Source organism: Pteropus vampyrus, unplaced genomic scaffold (genome assembly GCF_000151845.1).
Source record: "Pteropus vampyrus isolate Shadow unplaced genomic scaffold, Pvam_2.0 Scaffold24, whole genome shotgun sequence".
Classification (NCBI taxonomy): domain Eukaryota; kingdom Metazoa; phylum Chordata; class Mammalia; order Chiroptera; family Pteropodidae; genus Pteropus; species Pteropus vampyrus.
In genome coordinates, this window is record NW_011888805.1 from 3298925 (window position 1) to 3320576 (window position 21652).

The 21652-nt window shown below is 35.1% G+C and overlaps 1 protein-coding gene across 2 annotated transcripts in view; it reads left to right on the forward strand.

Moving 5' to 3' along the window:
* The window catches only part of FBXO30 (F-box protein 30), a 16977-nt gene extending 528 nt beyond the window's left edge, over positions 1-16449 (forward strand). The window contains exons 2-4 of one of the 2 annotated variants that reach the window (XM_023528347.1): positions 830-877; positions 7801-9853; positions 13948-16449. In XM_023528347.1, the coding sequence (XP_023384115.1) occupies positions 7817-9853; positions 13948-14151 (2241 nt within the window). In that variant the 5' untranslated portion in view covers positions 830-877; positions 7801-7816 and the 3' untranslated portion in view covers positions 14152-16449. The remainder of the gene's footprint in view (positions 1-829; positions 878-7800; positions 9854-13947) is intronic. The other variant, XM_011356110.2, reaches the window with a different exon arrangement.
* The last annotated feature ends 5203 nt before the right edge of the window (positions 16450-21652 follow it).

Genomic DNA, 21652 nt, shown 5'->3' on the forward strand with positions numbered 1-21652 from the left:
TCCGCCCACCCGGCCGCCCGGCCTCGGAGGCGGTCAGCAAATGGCGACCCACACCCCGAGGACCGACCCCGAGTCACCCCGCCTTGCGCGTTGATGTGTTGGGAGGGGAGAAGCAGGAGCTAAACTTAGAAAACCCAAAGACCCAAAGAACCTCGAAAACCCGGCCACTCTTTCTTTTTGCCTTTTGGAAACTTGAGTTCTTTGGGGGAACAAACGGGTTAAAGTGAGACCGAGAGGCATCATCAAACTGTCTTCACGGGATGAGTGAAGTTAGTAACTTTTCCATTCATGGAAGTGAGAGGCTCCTAGTCTTTCTTAGCCTCCGTCCTTGTTAAAGGGAAACTTCCTGATGTTGTAGATCTGAGGAGTTTGACCATTTCCAGGTTATGTGTCCTATCCCGTTGTAGTGCATTGCTTGGAAGGGGGCCTTAGAGTGCATATTGAATTCAAAGTAGTCTCCTTCGAGTATGTTTTTAACGTGTGCATTTGGGAGAGCAGAGACTGGCAGAACAGTGTGTTTACCATGGTTCTAGTACTGCATTCCCCTCTGCCCCGCTCTAGTTTTTCTTTCTGAGCCACGTCCTACGTTTCAGATAGAAGATGCTTGGGAAGAAATTGACCTTTTATTCCATAATTGCTTTGTTGACTCCGATCCAAGATAAAGCTGTTTATGGGCATTCTGATACCAATGAAAGTCAACTTAAAACTCTTTAAATACAAAAACCCATACTTTCTAAGCTTTAATTTCTGTTTGCTACATTTCAGTACTGTGCTGTGCCCTTCAGTAAATTATATTAACAGATTTTTGCATATGCTCATATTTGTCAAGGTTTTCCAAAGCAATCCAGTTGTTGACGCGGCAAAAGGAAAAGAGTAGGTAGGTTAAAATATATCTTTAGGATTTTTCTAAGGGTTCGATTTTTCAATCAATACGAGATTTTCGCTGAATCACTGTACTTCATGCTTAGTCACTGTTTCTAACATCAGAAGTTTAATTGGGGATAACATGGTGTTTTGCAAACTTTTTAAGTTGCCGGTTTGGTTTTATCTGGTACTTTAATGCGGTGACATGGCTTTTTTCGTGATTCTGGAAATGTGAGTGGGTGGAGTTTTGTGAACGTTAGCAGAGAACTGAAGTTTCCAATATAGGCAAACTTTTCTGCATTTCAAGTGTACTAGGTATTTAATTTCAATCCAGTATTTCTCCATGTCCAGCGCTGAAGACTTTTTTTTTTTTTAATACAAAGTGTCCTAATATATCATTAAAGAGCAATAATACATATTTTGAGATAATGTATGTGGTTAGGGAGGTACTTTAAGATCTCTAAAATAGGCATTGGCTAATGTGTGTTTACTATTTGACGTAAAATGTTACGAAAATGTGACTTTTAATGGGATAAGCCTTATGCTACTCTCTATGGTTTTGGATAAATCTTTTAACTGAGTTCCTATGACTGCCAGTTTCATTAAAAAAAGTTAGCATATGCTCTGAAATGACTTTGTATTCGTAGAATTATTTGACGTTGAAGTCTTCAGTCAAAAGGCTGTAACACATTAATTTCAAATTTGGTTTGATGAAGTAGGTGAGATTGGCCTTGGACTAGTGGTTTTTACATTGTAGGTAGCTAGATAGTTAAACATGGGTAAGCATGCCTGAATTAAAATCCATTCTGTGGAAATCTTTTACAAAAAGGGTGTATCTTTTTTTATAAGAATGGATAATGTTAACATTAGATTGTTCCTCATATGATTGCTTTTAATAAGCTTGTAAGTATAAATGACCTGATATAAAAAATAATTATACATAAAGCTACGTGTATGTAAATGTAGCTGTTGTGTAAAGTGAAGTACATTTGTTTTATGAGGAAAACCTGTTTGTGTCCTACTGGACACACATAATAGTAATCAACCTTTGTAGAGTTCTAGGTTGTTTTCACAGTAGAGTAATTGTCTCAAGATCACAAAATGAGATTCCTTGGAAGCCCACTCCCTTTTGCCATGCTGCCCATTGTAATAAACTACTCAAATAGGTTTTGGTCTAAGTATTAAATATTTATTAGTATTTATTATTTTAATTTCTGATGTAAGGTTAATAATTTCGTTTGCTTATTTAGTAGAGAACATGGCAAGTAGTTAGAACTTTCACTTTGGAATAAGCTACTCATGACCATATTTAGAAATGAAAGATGTATATTTTGGTCATATAACTGGAAGGCTAAAACCCTGAAAAAAATTCCATAGGTCATCATTCTATCAAACCAGAATTTAATAAAATAATGTATACAGTGTAACCTATTTAGCTATTTTGGACTCATTAGGAGGGTATGTGCTTTGAGTTGGCAGTTTAATGATATTGTATTTTCAATCTTGTCTAGTTATCCCCAACCCATTTTTTAAACCAGTGAAATAAGATGTCCAACTGAAGTTATAGATTTAATACAGTTTTTGAAACTGAGTGCACCTGATCAGCAAATCGGCAAGCAAGTGTTTGTAATTCACCGTGTAGTTGTACTTTCAACTATACAAGAAGGATGAGATTTGATGTGGAGGAAGTCATAAATAATTACTAAATTTGAAATTTTAGTCATAGAATTACTTGTAATGGTTAACTAAGAGAACAGGTCTGTCGATAGTTCTGTCTCGCTTTACATTGAAGCAGTGTTTTCTTGTTTAATTCAAATTTTAGTCCATCAACTACCATATTAATTGTAATATTAAGCAGTAGGCTGATACCACTTCCTTTTTTGAGCTTTTCCTTACCCTGTACCTACTCAGGCATCTGTACGTGTGTAGACATCTCTGCCTTTGCTTTTCTTTTTGAACCTGACGCCTCTATATTCAGTAACCAGTAACCAGACTGCAGGGTTGATTAGGGCATCAAAATAGTGGAACAGTATACAGGTAAATGTTTCCTTCTGTGCATTTTATTACTATTATTTTTTAAGATTTAAAAACAATGGAAGATTGAAATTAACTTTCTTTGATTTATTTTTCCCATTGATTTGCTTTTATGAGGATAATTAATTTTAATATATAATACCTGGAACATATGACTGAAGTGGTTAATAAATGTTTGCGCACTATTGACTTTTTATAGCTAGTACAGTGCGATAATTTTGATAGTTTGATTGTCATACTAGATCTATAAAGTTATATCTTTTCATGAAGTGTGTAGTTTTATGAAATCGAGAATCTCATTTTGTTTTGGAACCTATTAGGTTATTTCTTGTATTATAATTCATTTATTCATGTTTTTAAGATAAGCGAGGCTGTGAGACACATTTTTGAATATTGGGAACACAAGACTAATTGAGACAAAGATGGTCCTGCCTCTTTCATGGAGCTTTAGTTTTCCTGTGGAGCTAGATATTAAACAGGGTAATGATTTACTTAGAGTTGCAACTAGTGTTACCAAGGAAAAATGCAATGTGTAATGAGCATGTAGTATAATATAAGACCTATACCTTGCCTTTGGGTATGGGTATGTGGGAAGGTAACATTTAAGCTGCAACAAAGATTTGAGGCAGCAGTTGGGGAGAAAAATGGGGGGGATGGGGTGGTGTGTGTGTGTGTGTGTGTGTGTGTGTGTGTGTGTTTGTGTCTGTCTGTCTGTCTGTCTGTCTGTCTGTCTGTCTCTTGGAGGCAGAAGCAGGCCTTAAGAACAGCCAGAGGCAGCAAACTGTGTTGAGTACTTTGGGCGACTGTACTTAGCATATTTTAAAATTGTGCTAATTTGCAATATTTTATTTATTTATTGCCTTATGTATTTTAATGAATTTGGAAAAATAAAGAAATGTTTTTTTTCAAGGACCATCTCCTAAGTCTAGAAATAGCCTTAAATAACAAGGCCTCATTTCATTGTATGGGAAAATGCCATGTCTTAAAACTATTTTTATGGATTGTCTATCAGCCACAGAGTATGAGTTGGCCAAGAATTTCTGTTAGAGAAAATTGAAACTACTGTAAAGCGTTTAATCATGTACAGATATTTTCTATTCTGATGAAACTTTTTCCAGTTGTTTGTAATGTTAAGATTCTTTTTCTAGAAAGTTTTTTTATTTAAACTTAATATTGAGAAGTTTTAAATTTAGCTCATCTTGAACTTGAAGCTCAATTTTAGCAACATGTTTTCTACTGGGCCTGCTGTGTCACTGTCCAGCTGATAAATGGGCGATTGACATTTTAAACCATTTCATTGGATTTAAGACCAATATGAAATACTTTATAGAGGCATATTTAATTTGATAATAGTGATCTTGTTTAGAAAAAGGATAGATCTGGACTTTTTAAGTTCTGAAACTGAGGGTTGTATCCCCAGACTACTGTTTCGATATTGTCTAGTGCATTTTCTTACTTCTTAATATATTTAATAGTAAAATGGAATTAAACGTGATTCTTTCTTTTTATAGCTATTTTGAGAATTGTTAAGTTTATATGCTGTATGTTTATATAAGCATTATACATGTAAGTTAGTTTTTAAAATAATTTAAAACACTTAATATACAAAGGAAAGTAAAGTGCTATTATAATTAGAAAGGACCAACAAAGTTTTTCTTGACCATAGAGGTGATTGTGTTAGAATAAACTACAAGCAAAGTTGTGTAATCTCCATTCCTCAAATAACATCTTAAAATTGGATTATCAGTAACCGAAGTCTGCTTTATTTTCTCCAACTTTTATAAGTAGACATATCTGGTATTGTCCAAGTGCATTGATCAGATATAGGTTTAAATCCTAGCTCTGCCACTTACTAGGTAGATGACCTTGGGCAAGTATCTTTGCCTTTCTGAACCTCAGTTTCCTATGAGTTGTTAGAAAGATTGTGATACTAAGAGACATGATATAATGTAAAGAAGGACAAAATAGAGATATAATTAATGTTCCCTTTTTTTCCTCTGTAGGGCTACTTCAATAAGTAATATACATTTTGGACTCATTACTGTGGATGCTTTTTATATTTTAACATTTTTCTTATTCAGAGTGGAATAGTATGCAAGATGCTATTTATTTTGAAGCTTGACAGCTTTCTACTTCTGCCTTTCAGAGTTGTTGCTGTTTTGCATTTAACTCAGTTGTTTGTAGCAGTTACTATTTTAAACGCTTTTGAATTAAGTGACTTTTTTGAGATGTGTTCTGTCTGGTGTGGTCATGTGATGTGTACATAACATAAACTGTTCCTACAAGTACCGAGAGCAGTGGTCAGTTGTGTTGGAACTGCTTGTATTTTTAGGTTTCTCTCTTAGTAACAGTCAAGTTTATAACCTTCAGCATGTGAGGTGAACTCAGTCTGGTTGCAAAATAAGAAAGCTACAGCTGTTTTCACAATCTAATCACTCACTAAAAAATGTCTTGATTCTTAATAAAGTTTCTTTTTGAATTTCTGCTTAATTTACAAATGTTATGGCTAGTCTGTCATTTCTTCTATTAGGGCTCTTTTAGCATGTCTATATTTAATTTATAGGTTTGTTTTTACCTATAAAATTTGTAGGGTAAGTATATTTAACTCATTTGCAATTTTTGAACAAAATTTAAAAATACAGTTTTGTTGATAATTGCATGCCTCCCTGCCACCCCTAGCATCATTAAGTACCATACTATCAACTCGTAACTTTTCTACTTAATCAACAAAAGCTCTAGCAATAATTGATAGATTTTTATTTTAGTTTGAGGAAAATCAAACCTGGACTGGAGAAAAAGAAGTTGCAATTTGAGGAGTAATTAGTTTACATTAGCCACCTGGAACTAAGAATTTATGTAAAAATAGGTCAGAGCTATCACTCTTTTGTGCACTGAAGTAAAGAAAATAGGCTAATCAGTATCTAATCCAGAAAATTATTATCTACTGTGATATAATTTAACTACAGTGTTTGTCGAGGTGAGTTGCCTGTGCCAAATGTAAGTAGAGATGTATAATAAGTAATTAGCTGTAGAGAGATCTGAAGTTTGGAAGAGGGATCTGGGCAGGAGGTATAGATGAGTTTTAGCATATTGGTGATAACTGAATCTTTTGAGAAATTGAGAACACGCAGGGAGAGAATGTATAGAATGACCAAGAAATGACATGGATCCCTGAAGAAGAATATTTTAGAAGAAAAGTTTAAGAAATAACCAAAGAGGCAGGAGGAAAACCAGGAAAATGTGACATCATAAAAACGAAGGAAAGATAATAGTTCAAAAAAGGAGGAATTAGGCAACAATATGATATAATGACTGAGGAAGGTGGGTCTGGAAAAAATGCCCTTTGGATTTAGCACTGAGGGTCTGAGAGCACAGTTTTAATGAGTGGTGGTAAAAAATAAAAGCTGGATTAGAGGAGTATGGGAGGTTAGAAGGGCTTTTTGGTTTGTTTGTTTGTTTTTTTTTTCTTCTGAAAGCTTGACTGGATAGGAAAAAAGAATAGCCAAAAGGAGATATTACTTTATTATTTAGGTAAAGATAAAATAGTCTTTTTAAAGTTTTTACTGCTAGTAGGAACAAGCCAATAAAGAAGTTGAATGTCATGGGGGGGGGGGAAGACATTGAATAGGCTCAATAATTATAATAGAAATATATTGTGCTGATGCTTTTCCTTAGTTTTATATGAAACTTCTGTTGATAAAAGCAGGAAAGACCATTAGGTATCTGTAATCCCCTCATGTTATTTTATAGATACTGTTTCTCTGTTTAAAATCCTCAGCGATTTCCAATTAAAGTTTGAACTCCTTGGAGTAGCATACAGTACATTCTTCATGATTTGCCTCATCTCTCACAGCTGCCTTGCATTTCACATAGTGATCCAGCAGCACTAGGAAACTTGAAGTTCCCCGAACATCTCTTGCCCATTCTTGCTTTGCTGTGTTTGCTTATGTTGTTACTTCAGCGTTGAATGCCTCCCCTCCCTACCCTCCTTAGGATTCTTATCTTTCAAGATTACTATGAATTCTTCTCTAGCTCTACCAGTACTGATTATTATCTTCTCTGTATTACCGTTTTACTTCTGTCGTATTGATCACATCATAAGGTGACGTGATTTTTACTGTCTCTGACCTCCTGCTGTAACTCCTTCAGAGGAAGAACTGTGTCTTACTAATCTTTATATTGCCACATCAGACGTGCTGTCTGGTATTGGTAGTTAAACAATAAATAGATGTTTAACGAGTGAATGGAAACTGGCCCTGAGACGTAAGTGATTTTCTTACAGCCATAGAACTGGAGCTAGAAATTATATTTTCTGGGTAAATCCTCTATATTTTTTAAGGTTTACTCTGTTGAGTTGTTGTGAAATATATTAAGGCATTTTAGAAGGAGCGGTCAATAGATGAAATCTTAAATTCATATATTTAGAGAGAATAAAGAGAAAATGTCTAATTCAGATTATTCTCTTGGAATATAATAAGATCTCTACAATTTGAGGTGCTTGCTTGAAAATCAGTTTAGTTGAAATTAAAAAGGTAAAAGCTAAAGCATTCTGAAATTTAAAAGTTAAACATTCATTAACTTGTTTTTGGCATTAACTTATATGTTACATAGTATACTAGAATTTAAGTATTATATTGGGAAACTTTTGGCCTTTTAAGCATATTGTTATATGGCATATAAAAATGAACTTTTAGACATTTTAGTTGAAATACTGAATTGTTCTGAATTGTCTAAGTTGTTTCAAGATGGATTGTTTATATGTAAACTTGTCAAATATGTTTATATATTTCATTCTAAGATAAGCCAGTGTACCTTCAAGATTTGATTTTTATTATTAAACGATTTTTTTAAATTGACCTTTTTTTGCTTAACTTCTTATTTTTTTTCCATCTCAACAACTAGAGCTGGACGGGCCATTATGGAGGAAGAGCTGCAGCATCCACACTGCGTGAATTGTGTCAGTAGACGGTGTATGACCAGACCGGAGCCTGGGATTTCTTGTGATTTGATTGGTTGCCCATTGGTTTGCGGAGCAGTCTTCCATTCTTGTAAAGCTGATGAACATCGACTGTTATGTCCATTTGAACGAGTGCCTTGCTTAAATAGTGACTTTGGATGTCCATTTACAATGGCTCGAAATAAAGTTGCTGAACATCTAGAAACATGTCCTGCAAGTGTGGTGTGCTGTACTATGGAATGGAACCGATGGCCAGTTAGTTATGCAGACCGGAAATCGTATGAGAATCTAAGCAGAGATGTTGATGAAGTGGCACAATTAGATATGGCACTGGCCCTTCAAGACCAGAGGATGCTCTTGGAATCTCTCAAAGTAGCCACCATGATGTCAAAAGCGACTGATAAAGTATCAGCACCTAGAGAACAAATATCAGTTAAATCAGATATCCCAGAGATACCACATGCTAATGGTTTAGTGTCTGTTGATGAAGAATCTTATGGTGCACTTTATCAAGCTACTGTAGAAACAACCAGAAGTTTGGCTGCTGCTTTAGATATCCTGAATACAGCCACAAGAGACATTGGCATGTTAAGTACAGGTCTCTCTGATTCCCCAGATGAAACGAACGAAGAGCAAAATGCCAGAGAAAGCTTACAGAATAGAAACTTGAAAGACCAGGACTATCTTCATGAGGATGAGATTGGAGCAGTAGGTGGAATTGACCATAACAATACAAGCCAAAATGCCCAGCCTGAACAAAATGGTTCAAGTGATTTATTATGTGACTTGAATAGCAGTGCTTATGGCACTTCTGCTCTTTGTAATGGCTTTCCTTTGGAAAATTTATGTACACAGGTCATAGACCAGAATCAGAATTCACATGGTGATTCAAAACAAAGTAACTTAACAAATGGAGAATGTGTAGCATCAGATGGCACTTCAAAACCTTCCCGTTCACTTTCGGTAGCAGCACAACTTAGGGAAGTAATACCATCTAATGCTTTGCCTAATGGCACAGTTCAGCATATCTTCATGCCAGATGATGAGGATGAAGAATTATGTTGGCGAAAAGTAGACTTAGGGGACTTGAAGAACGTGGATGTCTTATCTTTCAGTCATCCTCCTTCATTCAAATTTCTTTCTAATTCATGTTGGTCTAAACCAAAGGAAGATAAAGCAGTAGATACATCAGATTTGGAAGTTGCAGAAGATCCAATGGGCCTCCAAGGAATAGATCTAATCACAGCAGCATTACTGTTTTGTCTAGGAGATTCTCCAGGTGGGAGGGGTATATCTGATAGTCGCATGGTCGATGTTTATCACGTTGACTTTGGGACTCAGACTTTTTCGCTTCCATCTGCAATTTTAGCTACAAATACAATGGTTGGGGAAATAGCTTCAGCTTCAGCTTGTGATCATGCCAACCCACAGCTTTCAAATCCAAGTCCCTTCCAGACACTTGGGCTGGATTTAGTTTTGGAATGTGTCGCTAGGTACCAACCCAAGCAGCGTTCAATGTTTACATTTGTTTGTGGACAGTTATTTAGAAGAAGAGAATTTTCATCCCATTTTAAGAATGTACATGGTGATATTCATGCTGGACTCAATGGCTGGATGGAACAGAGGTGTCCTTTAGCCTATTATGGTTGTACTTACTCTCAGCGTAGATTTTGTCCATCAACACAAGGAGCAAAGATTATACATGACCGCCATTTGCGGTCATTTGGAGTTCAGCCATGCGTATCCACAGTGTTAGCAGAGCCTGCTAGAAATTGTGTGTTGGGATTACATAGCGACCATCTAAGTAGTCTTCCTTTTGAGGTTCTGCAACATATTGCAGGCTTTCTTGATGGCTTCAGTCTATGCCAGCTCTCATGTGTATCCAAGTTAATGAGGGATGTATGTGGCAGTCTGCTTCAGTCTCGTGGAATGGTCATACTGCAGTGGGGGAAAAGGAAGTATCCAGAAGGAAATTCATCATGGCAGATAAAAGAAAAGGTTAGTTTAATCTTAATTGTATCAACCCCTTACTTGGCATATAATAAGCATTTAATAATGTTGCTGAATTAATTGTATCTTTCAAAATTGACCATCCTTAAAACAATATGACAACAAACTTTTTATAATGGTAATTAATGAAAAACTGGGATAGTTAGAATTGTTTGTCATAATTACATATTTACTGAAGATATCCTAGAACTAGATTCTAATCTAATATGGCAGAGGCCACTTCTATTTTTTTCAGTTGAGCAGTTCTGTACTCATTCAGTTCTGTAACAACTCCCTTAGAGGCCATGTTAACCACCTTCTAATTTGGGCTCCATCTGGAACATTTTCACTGTAGGACAGTGGGGGAAGCAAGAAGAAGGTGTTTTACTGCTTATAATTGGCAGTTTCTTTCAATTCTTAGCATTTTCTTTCTTAGGATTTGCTTGTTTCAGGTAGGACTTAAATAGGGAGAGATGAGAAAAAGTTACAACTACTGGTACTGTTAAGTGCCAGTGGAGTATTTGGGGTATAGAGGACATAAATGGGTGGATATGCCTATGTATTAGGTTGAAGTGAGATAAGAAGAGGGCAGTAGGGTTTGATATTGTTGGTGGGGACCCTGGGTTTAGTACAATAAGAGAGAGCGTTGCTTACTGGAAGCTTGAGCTGGAGATTTGGGCAGAGCTGGGCACCAGTTCCGGCGCCACTGTTTTCCTCCTGTGACAGCCTGCTTTTTGCCCAGCTTCTGTTTGAGGCTCTATCCAATAGAAACTAGAAGTTATTTTTCATTTTAGAACATTTATAATATGAAACTTTGCCTTTTATAAAGTGGAAGAAAATTAATAAGCTCAAACTTTTGACTACTTTGTTTTTGCCACCCTTAAGTTTTTCTTCCACTCATTGCTCCCGTTTTTGAGTTCTACATCTCCTTCTGTGTTCTGAGGCTTTGGCCAATCAATGAACACACTCATTATTTTATGTTTTTTTTTTTTTTCCCCAAAAGAGAATTCTGGTAGCAGAAAGTTTACTTGCTGCGTATACATGTGTACATGTGTGTATTTTATTTTCCAGATGATTTGATATATTCCATTTGGGATGGCACATTCTGAGTGTGGCCTCTTTTTTGTCCTTGCCCACCAGTAATGACCTGTGAGGGGATATATTTTCTGAAGTTCTGTTCCTGCAGAAAACCTTACTTACTTTTGGAGTTTAAACTGCTGTCATTTATACAGATTTCTCACACATCTGTATGCTGGCCATTTTCTCCTTTGAACTCCAGACCAGTATATACAAGCATGTACTGGACATCTCCACTATATTATCTCACAGCTTCATCATGCTCAACATGTCCAAACTACTCCACTTCTCTACCTCTCTTGATCTCAGAAAGTGGCATTATCTTCTATCATGTTGCTTAAACTTTGGAGTTAGTGTTGACTCCCTCTCCCTCTTTTTTCCCAGATCTAAGTAATCACAAAGTCGTATTGAGTCTCCCTTCTTCCTACCTGTCAGGTTTGCGTCACCATTTCCACTGCCGTTCCCCATTCAGTCCCATCTTTAGTTCTCCCCTGGAGTCCTGCAGTTGCCCCCACTGGGTTTCTGCTTCCAGTTGTGTCCTTGTTCAGCTATTCCCTGTATAAGAGCTAGAGGGACAGATACTTTCTTAAATACAGTTCTTTCACCGCAGTGCTTAAAAACTTTAAAAATGTTTGTCCATTCTGGGATAGAGACTGACTCCCTGATGATACATTTAAGGCTTTTTATAATTTTGTCCTTACTTAACCTCTTCAGTTGACTCTTGTCACTTTATATTCCAATCATGTTGTTATTTACAGTTGTCCGATATTTTTAAAATAATTTTTTATTTTTCAATTACAGTTGACATACAATATTGTATTTGTTTCAAGTGTACGACATAGTGATTAGATGCTAAAGTTTCGAAGTAATCACTTTGATAAGTCTAGCACCCATTCGACACCATACATAGTTAGTACAGTATTATTGACTGTATTACCTGATGTTTTCTTTCTTGCCTTAAGGCCTTTGAGTATGCTGACCCTAATACCTACATTTGAGCACTCGTAATACGATAGTGTGGTAATAAGTAATAAGTATTTTACTTTTGTTGATTTATTTAATCCCTATTTTATGGATAAAGAAATTGAGGTTTAGAGCAGTTCAGTAACTTGTCCATATACCCTATGGATTCAAGCCTAGGGAACCTCACTTTGAAGCATGTGATCTTCGTCTCGTTTCTATATCCTGCTTACTCTTCATATCTTGACTTCTGGAAACCGACCCTGAAGTGTTCAGGGAGGTTCACTGTGCTTTGTTCATGTGGTACCCCATTATATGCATCCCTACGAAAGTGCACACAATGCTGTTTTGAAATTTATTGATACATTGTCAGTTTCTTTTATTAGACTGTAAGTTCCTTGATGAGTGAGATTCTCTAGGAGCCACAATATCTACTGCCTAGCATAGCACCTGCCATATAGCAGGCACTAAGTAAAAACTTGATACTTGAATGCAAAATTGGTCCATTACTAAGAAACCTTGTCATCAAGAGGTGGGAGCCATCCATTTTTTCCTGAGTTTGCTTCACCAGGCTCTATGTGGAAGTAGGGAGGCTGTCTGCCACTATTGAATCTTTCAGCTACCTAGTTCTGCCGAAGCTTAAGAACTCTGAATTCTCCCGTACTTTCGTGGGTGTGGGGAATTATAATCTATAGTGCCTCTTGGTAGCTACTCTCTAGACTTTCACTGATTTCTGGTAAATGACTCTATCCATGGTAATGAATACGACCCTCAGGAAGATAGTGAGTGAGTGCCCCATTGCTGAGCAATGGTGACTTCTGTTGCCAGCTGAAAAGTAATTGTGTTCACACAATTCTGAAAACATCTGGCCACCCCGGAAGTCATTGCCATCCTTTCCTGAGAAGTTCTAGTGAGTACTGAGGGCTTCCCTCAAATCTACGGCCACATTCTGGAGTGTCTGCTGTTTTAGCATATACTCCGTGTTCCCCCAGGCATTTACTTGTGGATGAGCATAGCTGGGATGCCCAGGCCTGTCCTGTCCCATTCATGCTTGTTATCCAGGTCTGTCCTGCTCCATTTATGCTTATTACCTCTGTTCAGGTAGCTTTATATTTTGAACTGTAAAGATGTGAAGGAGCCACAACAGGCATTGCTAGACTAAGAAGATATTGATTCAGGGCTTAGAGCTGCTGAGTGGGCAGAGGGTTAGTAGTCTACATTTCTTACCAGCAGGCATATAAACAGGGATAGCAAGTGAATATTTTGCCCAGAAATGCATTTTACAATGATGTGGAGTAAAATAAGATTCATTTTAAAAAAGTCCTTTCTATATAAGTTTTCAGAACCTTTCTTAACAAGTCGAAGCCCCTGTATTCTTTAATATAACTAAGTACTTTTAGTACTTGTAAGTAGTAGAAAGATAAGGTAGTTTGGCACAGTATTCTAGAATTTTTTTTAGTGTGCTTCATATAGTGTAATAGGAATGGGAGAAAAACTTGGAGAGAAAATAACAGTTGTATTTTCAGTATCTCCAGACTACGGATAGTTCTATATATAGCCAGTTGGATAGGATGAAAGAATAGTGTGCAATATGGATTATTTTAGGAAGTAGTTCTGAATTCATGGGCTTATGACTTTAAAAAACTGCTTAAAAATAAGCCAATTTGGATGTAATATTTAATGTTGGTTTTTGTCTTTTTTTGATTATTAACACTTATTAATGTGTATTTTATGAAGTACTGAATTCATGAGGTTATTTTAGGAAGTTCTGAATTCATGAGCTTATGGCTTTTTAAAAAACTGCTTAGTAAGCCAGTTTGGATGTAATTTTTAATGTTGGTTTTTGTCCTTTTGGTTATTACATTTATTGAAGTCATAATTTCAAAGAAGTAATTTATAAATATTTGATAAACAAATGGATTTACTACTTTTCAGTTATGTAGGCTAACTATTCGAAGCTCTAGATCGGATATTTCTCTAACGGGAGAAATGTATGCAGTCAGTATGTTTTGATACCTGTGCCTGTAAGTTGACTTGTTTAAATCTAAAGTAGAATTTTCTTTTAGGTATGGCGATTCAGTACCGCATTTTGTTCTGTTAATGACTGGAAATTTGCTGACATCCTAAGCATGGCTGACCACTTGAAGAAATGCAGTTACAATATTGTAGAGAAACGGGAGGAAGCCATCCCACTGCCGTGTATGTGTGTAACGAGAGAACTCACGAAAGAAGGACGTTCACTTCGCTCAGTTTTAAAACCTGTACTTTAAAAACTGCAGCTCCACTTGCACATACATGCAAGCACCTAGTATAATTTCTTTGTAATATGTGACACTTTATTAATGTATTAAAGATTACAACTAGCTAAATTTATTGTCACTATGTATATAATGTTTTGAAGTGACATATATTTTTATAAAGTACTATTTAGTTGGAAAAAGTTGCCTTAATGTTTGAAATGTGTGAAATATTTGGAACTTGCTGGACAGGGTGATTTAATTTTTAGCTACACAATTTTCAGAATTAGTATCTTTAATGGTGTGCATATTTTGGTTCTTAAATTTTTTGCTTCTTTAACTAACAAGATCCTGACCAAACAGTATATTCCTCATGTTTTCTCTGGGTTGCAACCCATGCATTCAAAAAGCAAAACTTTGATTCAGATTTTTGCAGGATAGGTTTTTCAGATTAAAAAATTCAGTTGCTTATGCCCTGCTTAAGAGCATTATAAAGATTTTATTTTCTAGTGCTCCCCTTATACAAATTATACAGTTGTTGATACTTAGATGATCTCCAATATATACTTACATAATATTTAAAATCATGGCTATTTGGTAATGACATTTATCGTGTTTTAAAAATAATTCACAAAGATGTTTTCACCCTATGTATTCATTTAGAGAGTGTCCATATGCAACTTTCTATTTTGTTAGACTCCACGTCCAAAGACTCATGGCAATGTGACAGGTTAAAGCAAAAACAAACAAAAAGCCTGTGAATTTATTTTCATTTGAATCTGTTCATGATATTATTTGCTAGGTATTTGATATTTGTGGAGAAGAAAATATACCTCATTTTAAGTCTGAATTGGGCATATTGCGTGACTAAATTTCAACTATTCAGAATGCAAAGGGCTTAACTTTTTGTCATAAGCATTTAAAATTTTTGCCTTTTGGTGTTTATAATCACAACTATGTTTTAAGACATTTAAAAATGTGAAATTTGATATCTTTGTAAGATGACAATCTTGAGATGCAGAAACTTCATGGTTGACAATCTCTTTAAAATATTTCCAGATTAATTTCCTATGACTTCTCTGCCAAAAAAGTAAGAATTACATCTTTGAGTAAAGATTAAGGTATGACAGAAAAATATTCAAAAGCCTATTCTTGAACTATTTTATTATAGTTTTCGAGTTGATTAATACTATTATTAACCTGATGTGGTCCGTTTAAAAAAAATGAATATATCAGTATTTAGAAATAAATTGCAAAGATAGGGACGTGTACTTAAATAATTTGTTTTAACTACCTTCTGGCATTTGGTGATCTGAAATGGTGACAAGTTATTTTGTTATAAAATAGCAAAACTCTGTTTTTTCTTCTCTTCCTACATTTGTCCCCGAGAGTGCTCTTTTGTTACTAGGTTCTTGATTCCCATATATGGCAATCAGGCTAGGCAGAGGCGTTCCTTGGGCATTAGGAAAGAATTCTGAACTGCTTAAGACTTGTTTTGGTTGAATCAACTCCTTAGACAGTTGAAAATATAGCACTGAAGACTAATCAATTGTTTTGCCTCACCTGTCATTTTAATTAGTAGACTACTTATTTCTCAGTGCTTAAACTTTCTTTTTCAACTGTGAGATTGAATTACATAAGCAGCCTCTTTCTACGAAGAAGTTCGAAATAAGATATCAAATACTGTAAAATAGAACTCTGCTTTATAAAGTTTTGCTGAAGAATGTGTCTGGTTAGGATAGCACAAACATTAACTTCTTGTTTTATGGTTGTGCGTTTTAAAATCCTTGGTTTTTAAGTTTAGATTTCTTGTTTCTATACTGGATCATGAGGTACTTAACATTTTTCCACCTTATATTTCTTTTACACATCTTTGGCTGTTTGTTTGTTTGTTTGTTATGCCACCATACTATTTTGTTAAAATGTGTTCTTTGTGCAACATTCGTTCAAATTCTAATAAAATTAATATTTTCCCTTTATATGGCTCAGTAACTTAAAAACTTTCACTTGAATAAAATTTTAATACTTATTTGACAGATTCCAAACACAATCATATTGTTTCTATAGAGCGGATTTCTGCATGTTGTAGGAGTTGCTTGTTGATAGTTGCTCTCCTGTTTTACTGGTAAGCACTAATCTTCTTTTTTAATATGGAAAACTCATTAGATAGCTTTCTGTGCCTCCTTAGTGTCTTCTTGAAAGTAGTTCCCTCTAGGGATATCGAAAGGCTGAAGAGTTTCTGGCAATATTATTTTGTAATGGGAATAATGTATCTAGCCTTTAAAGCATGAAAAGGTTTGTATGTCCTCCAAGTAAATTGTTATTTGAGAAGTCTTTGATTTCTTAGTATTTGCTAACCAGCAAGATAAAGGGCAGGTATCAGGATGGAGGGAAATATCTAAATTCACTTTTATCTGCTGCCTCCTTCCCCAGAACTGCCTGTTACCATAGCCTGCCTCCCTCCTTCCCTCTCTTCCTCCCTTTTTCTCCCTGCCCAACCCCTCCATCCCCCACCCCACCCCCCCCCACCCTTATTGGCTTTTAAGACTCACAGATCATTTGCAGTAGTGGTTCCCAAAGGGTGGACCCTGGACTGGTTGCATGAGCATCTCCTGGGAATTTGATAGAAATGGGAATTATTGGGCTTCTCTGAAGATTTAATGATCCAGAAACACTGGGAATCAGCAATCTGAACAAAGGCTTTCATATGATTCTGATTCACAGCAAAGTATGAGAACTTACAGGAAAGCCTGGGACATGCCAGCTATTCTTTTGAATAATATGTTATTGGTGTGGGTAAATGTGTGTATGTATATACGTGTGTAATCCGGAATTAAGAGTAGTGGTAATTTATTATTAATTATTGAGTTAAATGAATATATTTTCTCAATATTATAGCCATATGACAGAATACATTGGGTACCTTGGTTGTTGGACATTTTTTAAAAAACTAGTATTTACTAGTATTTTAAATTAGTTATTATTACTAGTATTTTACTAGTGTTTCTTCTGTTTGAGGTTAATTGTAGTGCAACTCGCAGTTCATTAGCACTAACATTTAGTCTAGTTATCATTCATTCTCTTGTTTAGTGGTTGTAGAGTCATGTGAATGTATTAGATTTCTAGGATAAGTAAAGAGAGTAGAAGTAGACCAATAATGGATTAAATCCTACAAAAATATTTGTAGGAATCCTTTCAACCTTATCAATGAAAGATTTTAAAGGTTGAGTTTCTGGTTTATCAGTATCAATAGTTTGCTTGGTGTTTGACCCCGTACTGCCTGTCCCATCAATATTGTTGCTATTATTAACTATCCCCTAGCAATGCATGTTGGGATCTTAGTAATGTTGAAGATAATGGTGTTTTCAACAAAATTTCCATCTCCCTTGAAGATAGCGTAATTTATATTACTATATTGATAACTGATTTTTACTTCCAGTGACTTGAATGTAATGTTTAGCATTTAGAAGCAAAACACCAGGGTCGGGCCTGGTTAGTACTTGGATGGGAGACCACCTAGGAAGACCAAGTGCTGTAGGCATAGAAAATAAAAAATAAAGGATTGTAAGCTGCCAAGGTCCTTGCAATCTGTGAGGTCAACCAAGGGTTGCCTCGCCTAGAAAAAAACCAAAAAACAAAAAACACATTTCTTCATATTTTGCATCTCACCCTAAAAAGACATGAGGTTTCTTAATTTTTAAAATTTTCAAGGGAATAATTATGTAAGCAGTAAAAAATATGTTCTTTTTATGCATGACACACCATATTGGAAGGTGATGTGATTGGAACCTGTAGAGATAGATGTTTAGAATTGCAGTAGAAAAATAGCAATTGACATTCATTCTCTCAAAAGATTGGACAAAGCTTTTGATGGAAAGAATTTCTTTGCTATGTGTTTGGCTGTTTAGCTAAATACCACTATAAGTAGTTTTACTTAACATTCTCAAGAGGCCTAGGAAGCAAGAGAGTATTAGTTATGCCTTTAACTCATCAGTGACTTATCCAAAAGGTATTGCTAGGATTTGATCTAAATCTGATTACCAAACAAAAAATTTGACATGTATAAGTTGAGGCCAACCTTAAAGCATTAAACTCCTTTCTAAATAAAGGAAGAGGAAGGATGGTTTCTTTTTAAAGTCACTTTTTATGCAGTTATTTTCTTTGATTTAAAAGATCAAAGTAATTTCAAAATGTAAGTCCTTTCAAGTTTCCATTTTATGGATGAAAAAACAGGTTCTCAAAGTATAGGTACCGATGAGTGTGGGATGGTTCTTGAGAGAAATGTGTCCAGACATGGTTCACTTTTCTATTTTACAAAAGCAGGAGGAGAAGGGACATTTAGATATAAGGAAATTACTTTGGAAAATATTGTTTCCTAGATTATTTGATTCCTAATAAGCGGGAAAGAATTATTTGGTAGTACCAAAAAGAAGATAGAAATTAACTAAGTATGGTATGTTGCTCTGAAAATGCTATGCAAAAACTAGGGTCTTACGCTGAACTTTTACAAGTATTTTATTGCATCTGTGAGTGGTAAAATTCTATAAATTCATTGTTTATATGTATATTTATTTGCATGTATAATCTTCATAAGTTGGCCAAGTAAATTTTAATATATCTTGAGATGTATTAATGGGGATACATCATGTGGTGCTTTTTTCCTTAGAACATTTCATAACTGACATTTTGTATTCAGAATGTTTGACGTTTGAATTTATTATGCGGGAGTGACTTTTCATTAATAAACTACCACGAAGTGGGTTACAAGGATGATTCATGAAATGCTTTATGGAAATGCAGTGAAGCTCATTGATATGAATCTCCTATTTTATAATTTTTTATCTTTTTGACATGCTGGACTGAGTTATCCTTCACTGTGAAGAAAAGCATTTCTGAAGCAAACTGAAAAACAAGGGAAATATGTTTCTTTTTCACTAACGCCAATAAAATTTTAAGCATCCCTCAAATCATTTTCTTAACCTATTTGCATGCAAATATTATGATAGGAAGTGATTCTTCAGTACATAGCTAGTTCTAGTGGCGGTGGTAGTGTATGTGTATGGAAGTAATAATAAAACTGCATTTCTGTTGGACTCTAAGACTAACCAACTCATCAGGTCAAATGATCCTTTCTCAGTAAAAGCAAATTCATCAGTTTTAATTTTTACCTTTTTCTAATATAAAATATTAGGATTTTTTTTTTTCCCTCAGACAAGATCCTTAAACAGATAAATAAGTTGCTATCTGTGTTGGTTCATTCCTTGGCAGAGGAACTGACTAAAGTTAGATTTCTATTCCCCTTCCAGTCAAAGAGTAACATTAATTGTTACATTATTATTTGGTGGTCTAATAATATAAGAACAGCAGCAATAATTTGTTATTGCTCAAAAGATTGAAGTTGAAAAAAAGAGATACTACCCTTTGCTGTTCTAGATTTTTTTTTTCTTGAAATCCTCCTTTCCCTATAAATTGTCATTATTGCTTCTTTATCCCATGACTTCAAATTTCTGACCAGGTGATGAAAAACCTCGATTAAGTACATAGTTTAAAAAAACTTGTTCTGCTAATCAGCCTGTGTTAAGTAGTTTTGGTCTTTAAGTTTAGATTTGAGTAAGTAACCTCTTCGGCTTATCTTAAAATCTCTCAGCTCACAAAATTGTAGTATTGAAAAACTGAAGTATCATTCAGGTTTAACCATATTATTTGATTATAAGAAAAACCATAGAAATAGGAAACCGTAATAGGTACTACATCTGTTTAAGAGGAGAATTACCCAGTGAATATTTAGTCATGTCAACTGGGTGTCTTTTATGTCGATTGGTAACTTTTAAAAATTGTTACCTGTATTGGAAAGATTTAAAATAAAGTGGAGAATAGTCTTGATTCCCTATAACATTACAACATAGTTTTGTGATGAGAACTCTGACATATGAAAATAAATCGAGCGATTAATAATTTGGTGGACATGAATTCTAAAGATTTGTATGCTGCATTTAAACTGTTAAAGCTGTATTGTTCATTTGATCAGTGTTTAAGCACCAATCAGTCCTGAAAACTTGAATTGCATTCTGGAAGGTAATTGCACTGACTCACTTACTTACCTCAGATGTCATTTAGTTTCCAATGTATCTTCTTTTTTTTTCATGATTTACATTAATATGAAAGGATATGATATTTCTTGAAAAACATGCTAAGTGAAAAGAGCTTGGCACAAAAAGCCGAATATTGTTTTATTCTGTTTATATGAAATACCCAGAATAGGCAAATCCATGAAGACAGAAATCAGATTAATGGTTGCTAGAGGCTGGGGAGGGGAGGTAATACTGGGAAGTGACTGGTTAATGGATACCGATTTCCTTTTGGTGATGAAAATGTACTAGAACAAGATAGTGTTGACGATTGTAGAACATTGTCACTGTATTAAATGCCACTGAATTGTACAACTGTGACAGAGGAATTGGCGTCACCGTCAGTGTTTATTTTTTCACCTATTACGTTTCCCTTATGATTTCATGACACATCTTGATTATACTTTTTAAAGGTCCGTATTTAATATGCTTTAAAAAATTTATATAATTTTCAGGGTTTTTTTAAAATAGTTTTATACTTTGTTCCTTTTAAAGAGCAAATACAATGATGTGTTAGATCTAAGACTAAATTAATAAATTAAACTAATGTATACATTTTGTATTCTTTTGGATTGTCTTGTGGGCCAAAAACATCTGAATCTTGGGATTGGTAGGTACTTTAATGATCATTTAGTTTCTCATTTTATATCTGGAGAAATCGAAGCTAGGTTGTCAGTGTGTTCATTTATTCAACAAGCATTTATTGAGCACTCACACTAGGCACTGTGTAGTTGATTCTGGAAGGTTGCGACCTGCTTAAAGTTACACAGGAATTACTTCTTCCCTTTTCCCTTTCCCTAGCCCTCCTTCTCTCCCCTCCTATACCTCTTACTGTATGTCTGGTAACTATGCCAGACACATGGACAAAGGGACCAGTTCCAGAAAAGGAGATGCTTTAGGTAGAGATGCACTTTAAATCGTTCTTCACCTAACTCTTCCCTAAACACTAAAGATATGTTCTTTAGTACAGTAAATACACATGACCATAAACAGTCTATTATTTGAATGCATTTATTAACAATTAAGTTTACTTTCATGACTTTGGAAAAGAAGAAAGCGAAGGTTTCCTCTACTATCCAAAAGTAGAGCGTTCCTATGAAAAATTTGCAAGCCGAAATGGTGTTAAGTAAAGAAGAAATTTATATGAAAAAGTTTTTGAGCATTCCCAGACCCCCAAAGTAACCTACCAAATCATAGCAAATAACACATAAAACCTAAAGGAACGCTAACATAGTAAAAGCAGGAATGGTATGACAAATACACAGCTTGTAAAAGTGAAAATGTATGTGTGGTTTCAATTATTAAAAAGACTGATTTCTCCTGAAGTGTAAGATGATGGAACACAATGCTTTGTACACCCATCAATTCACTCAAAGCAGTAGACTTTCCATTTTATTCACTACTGG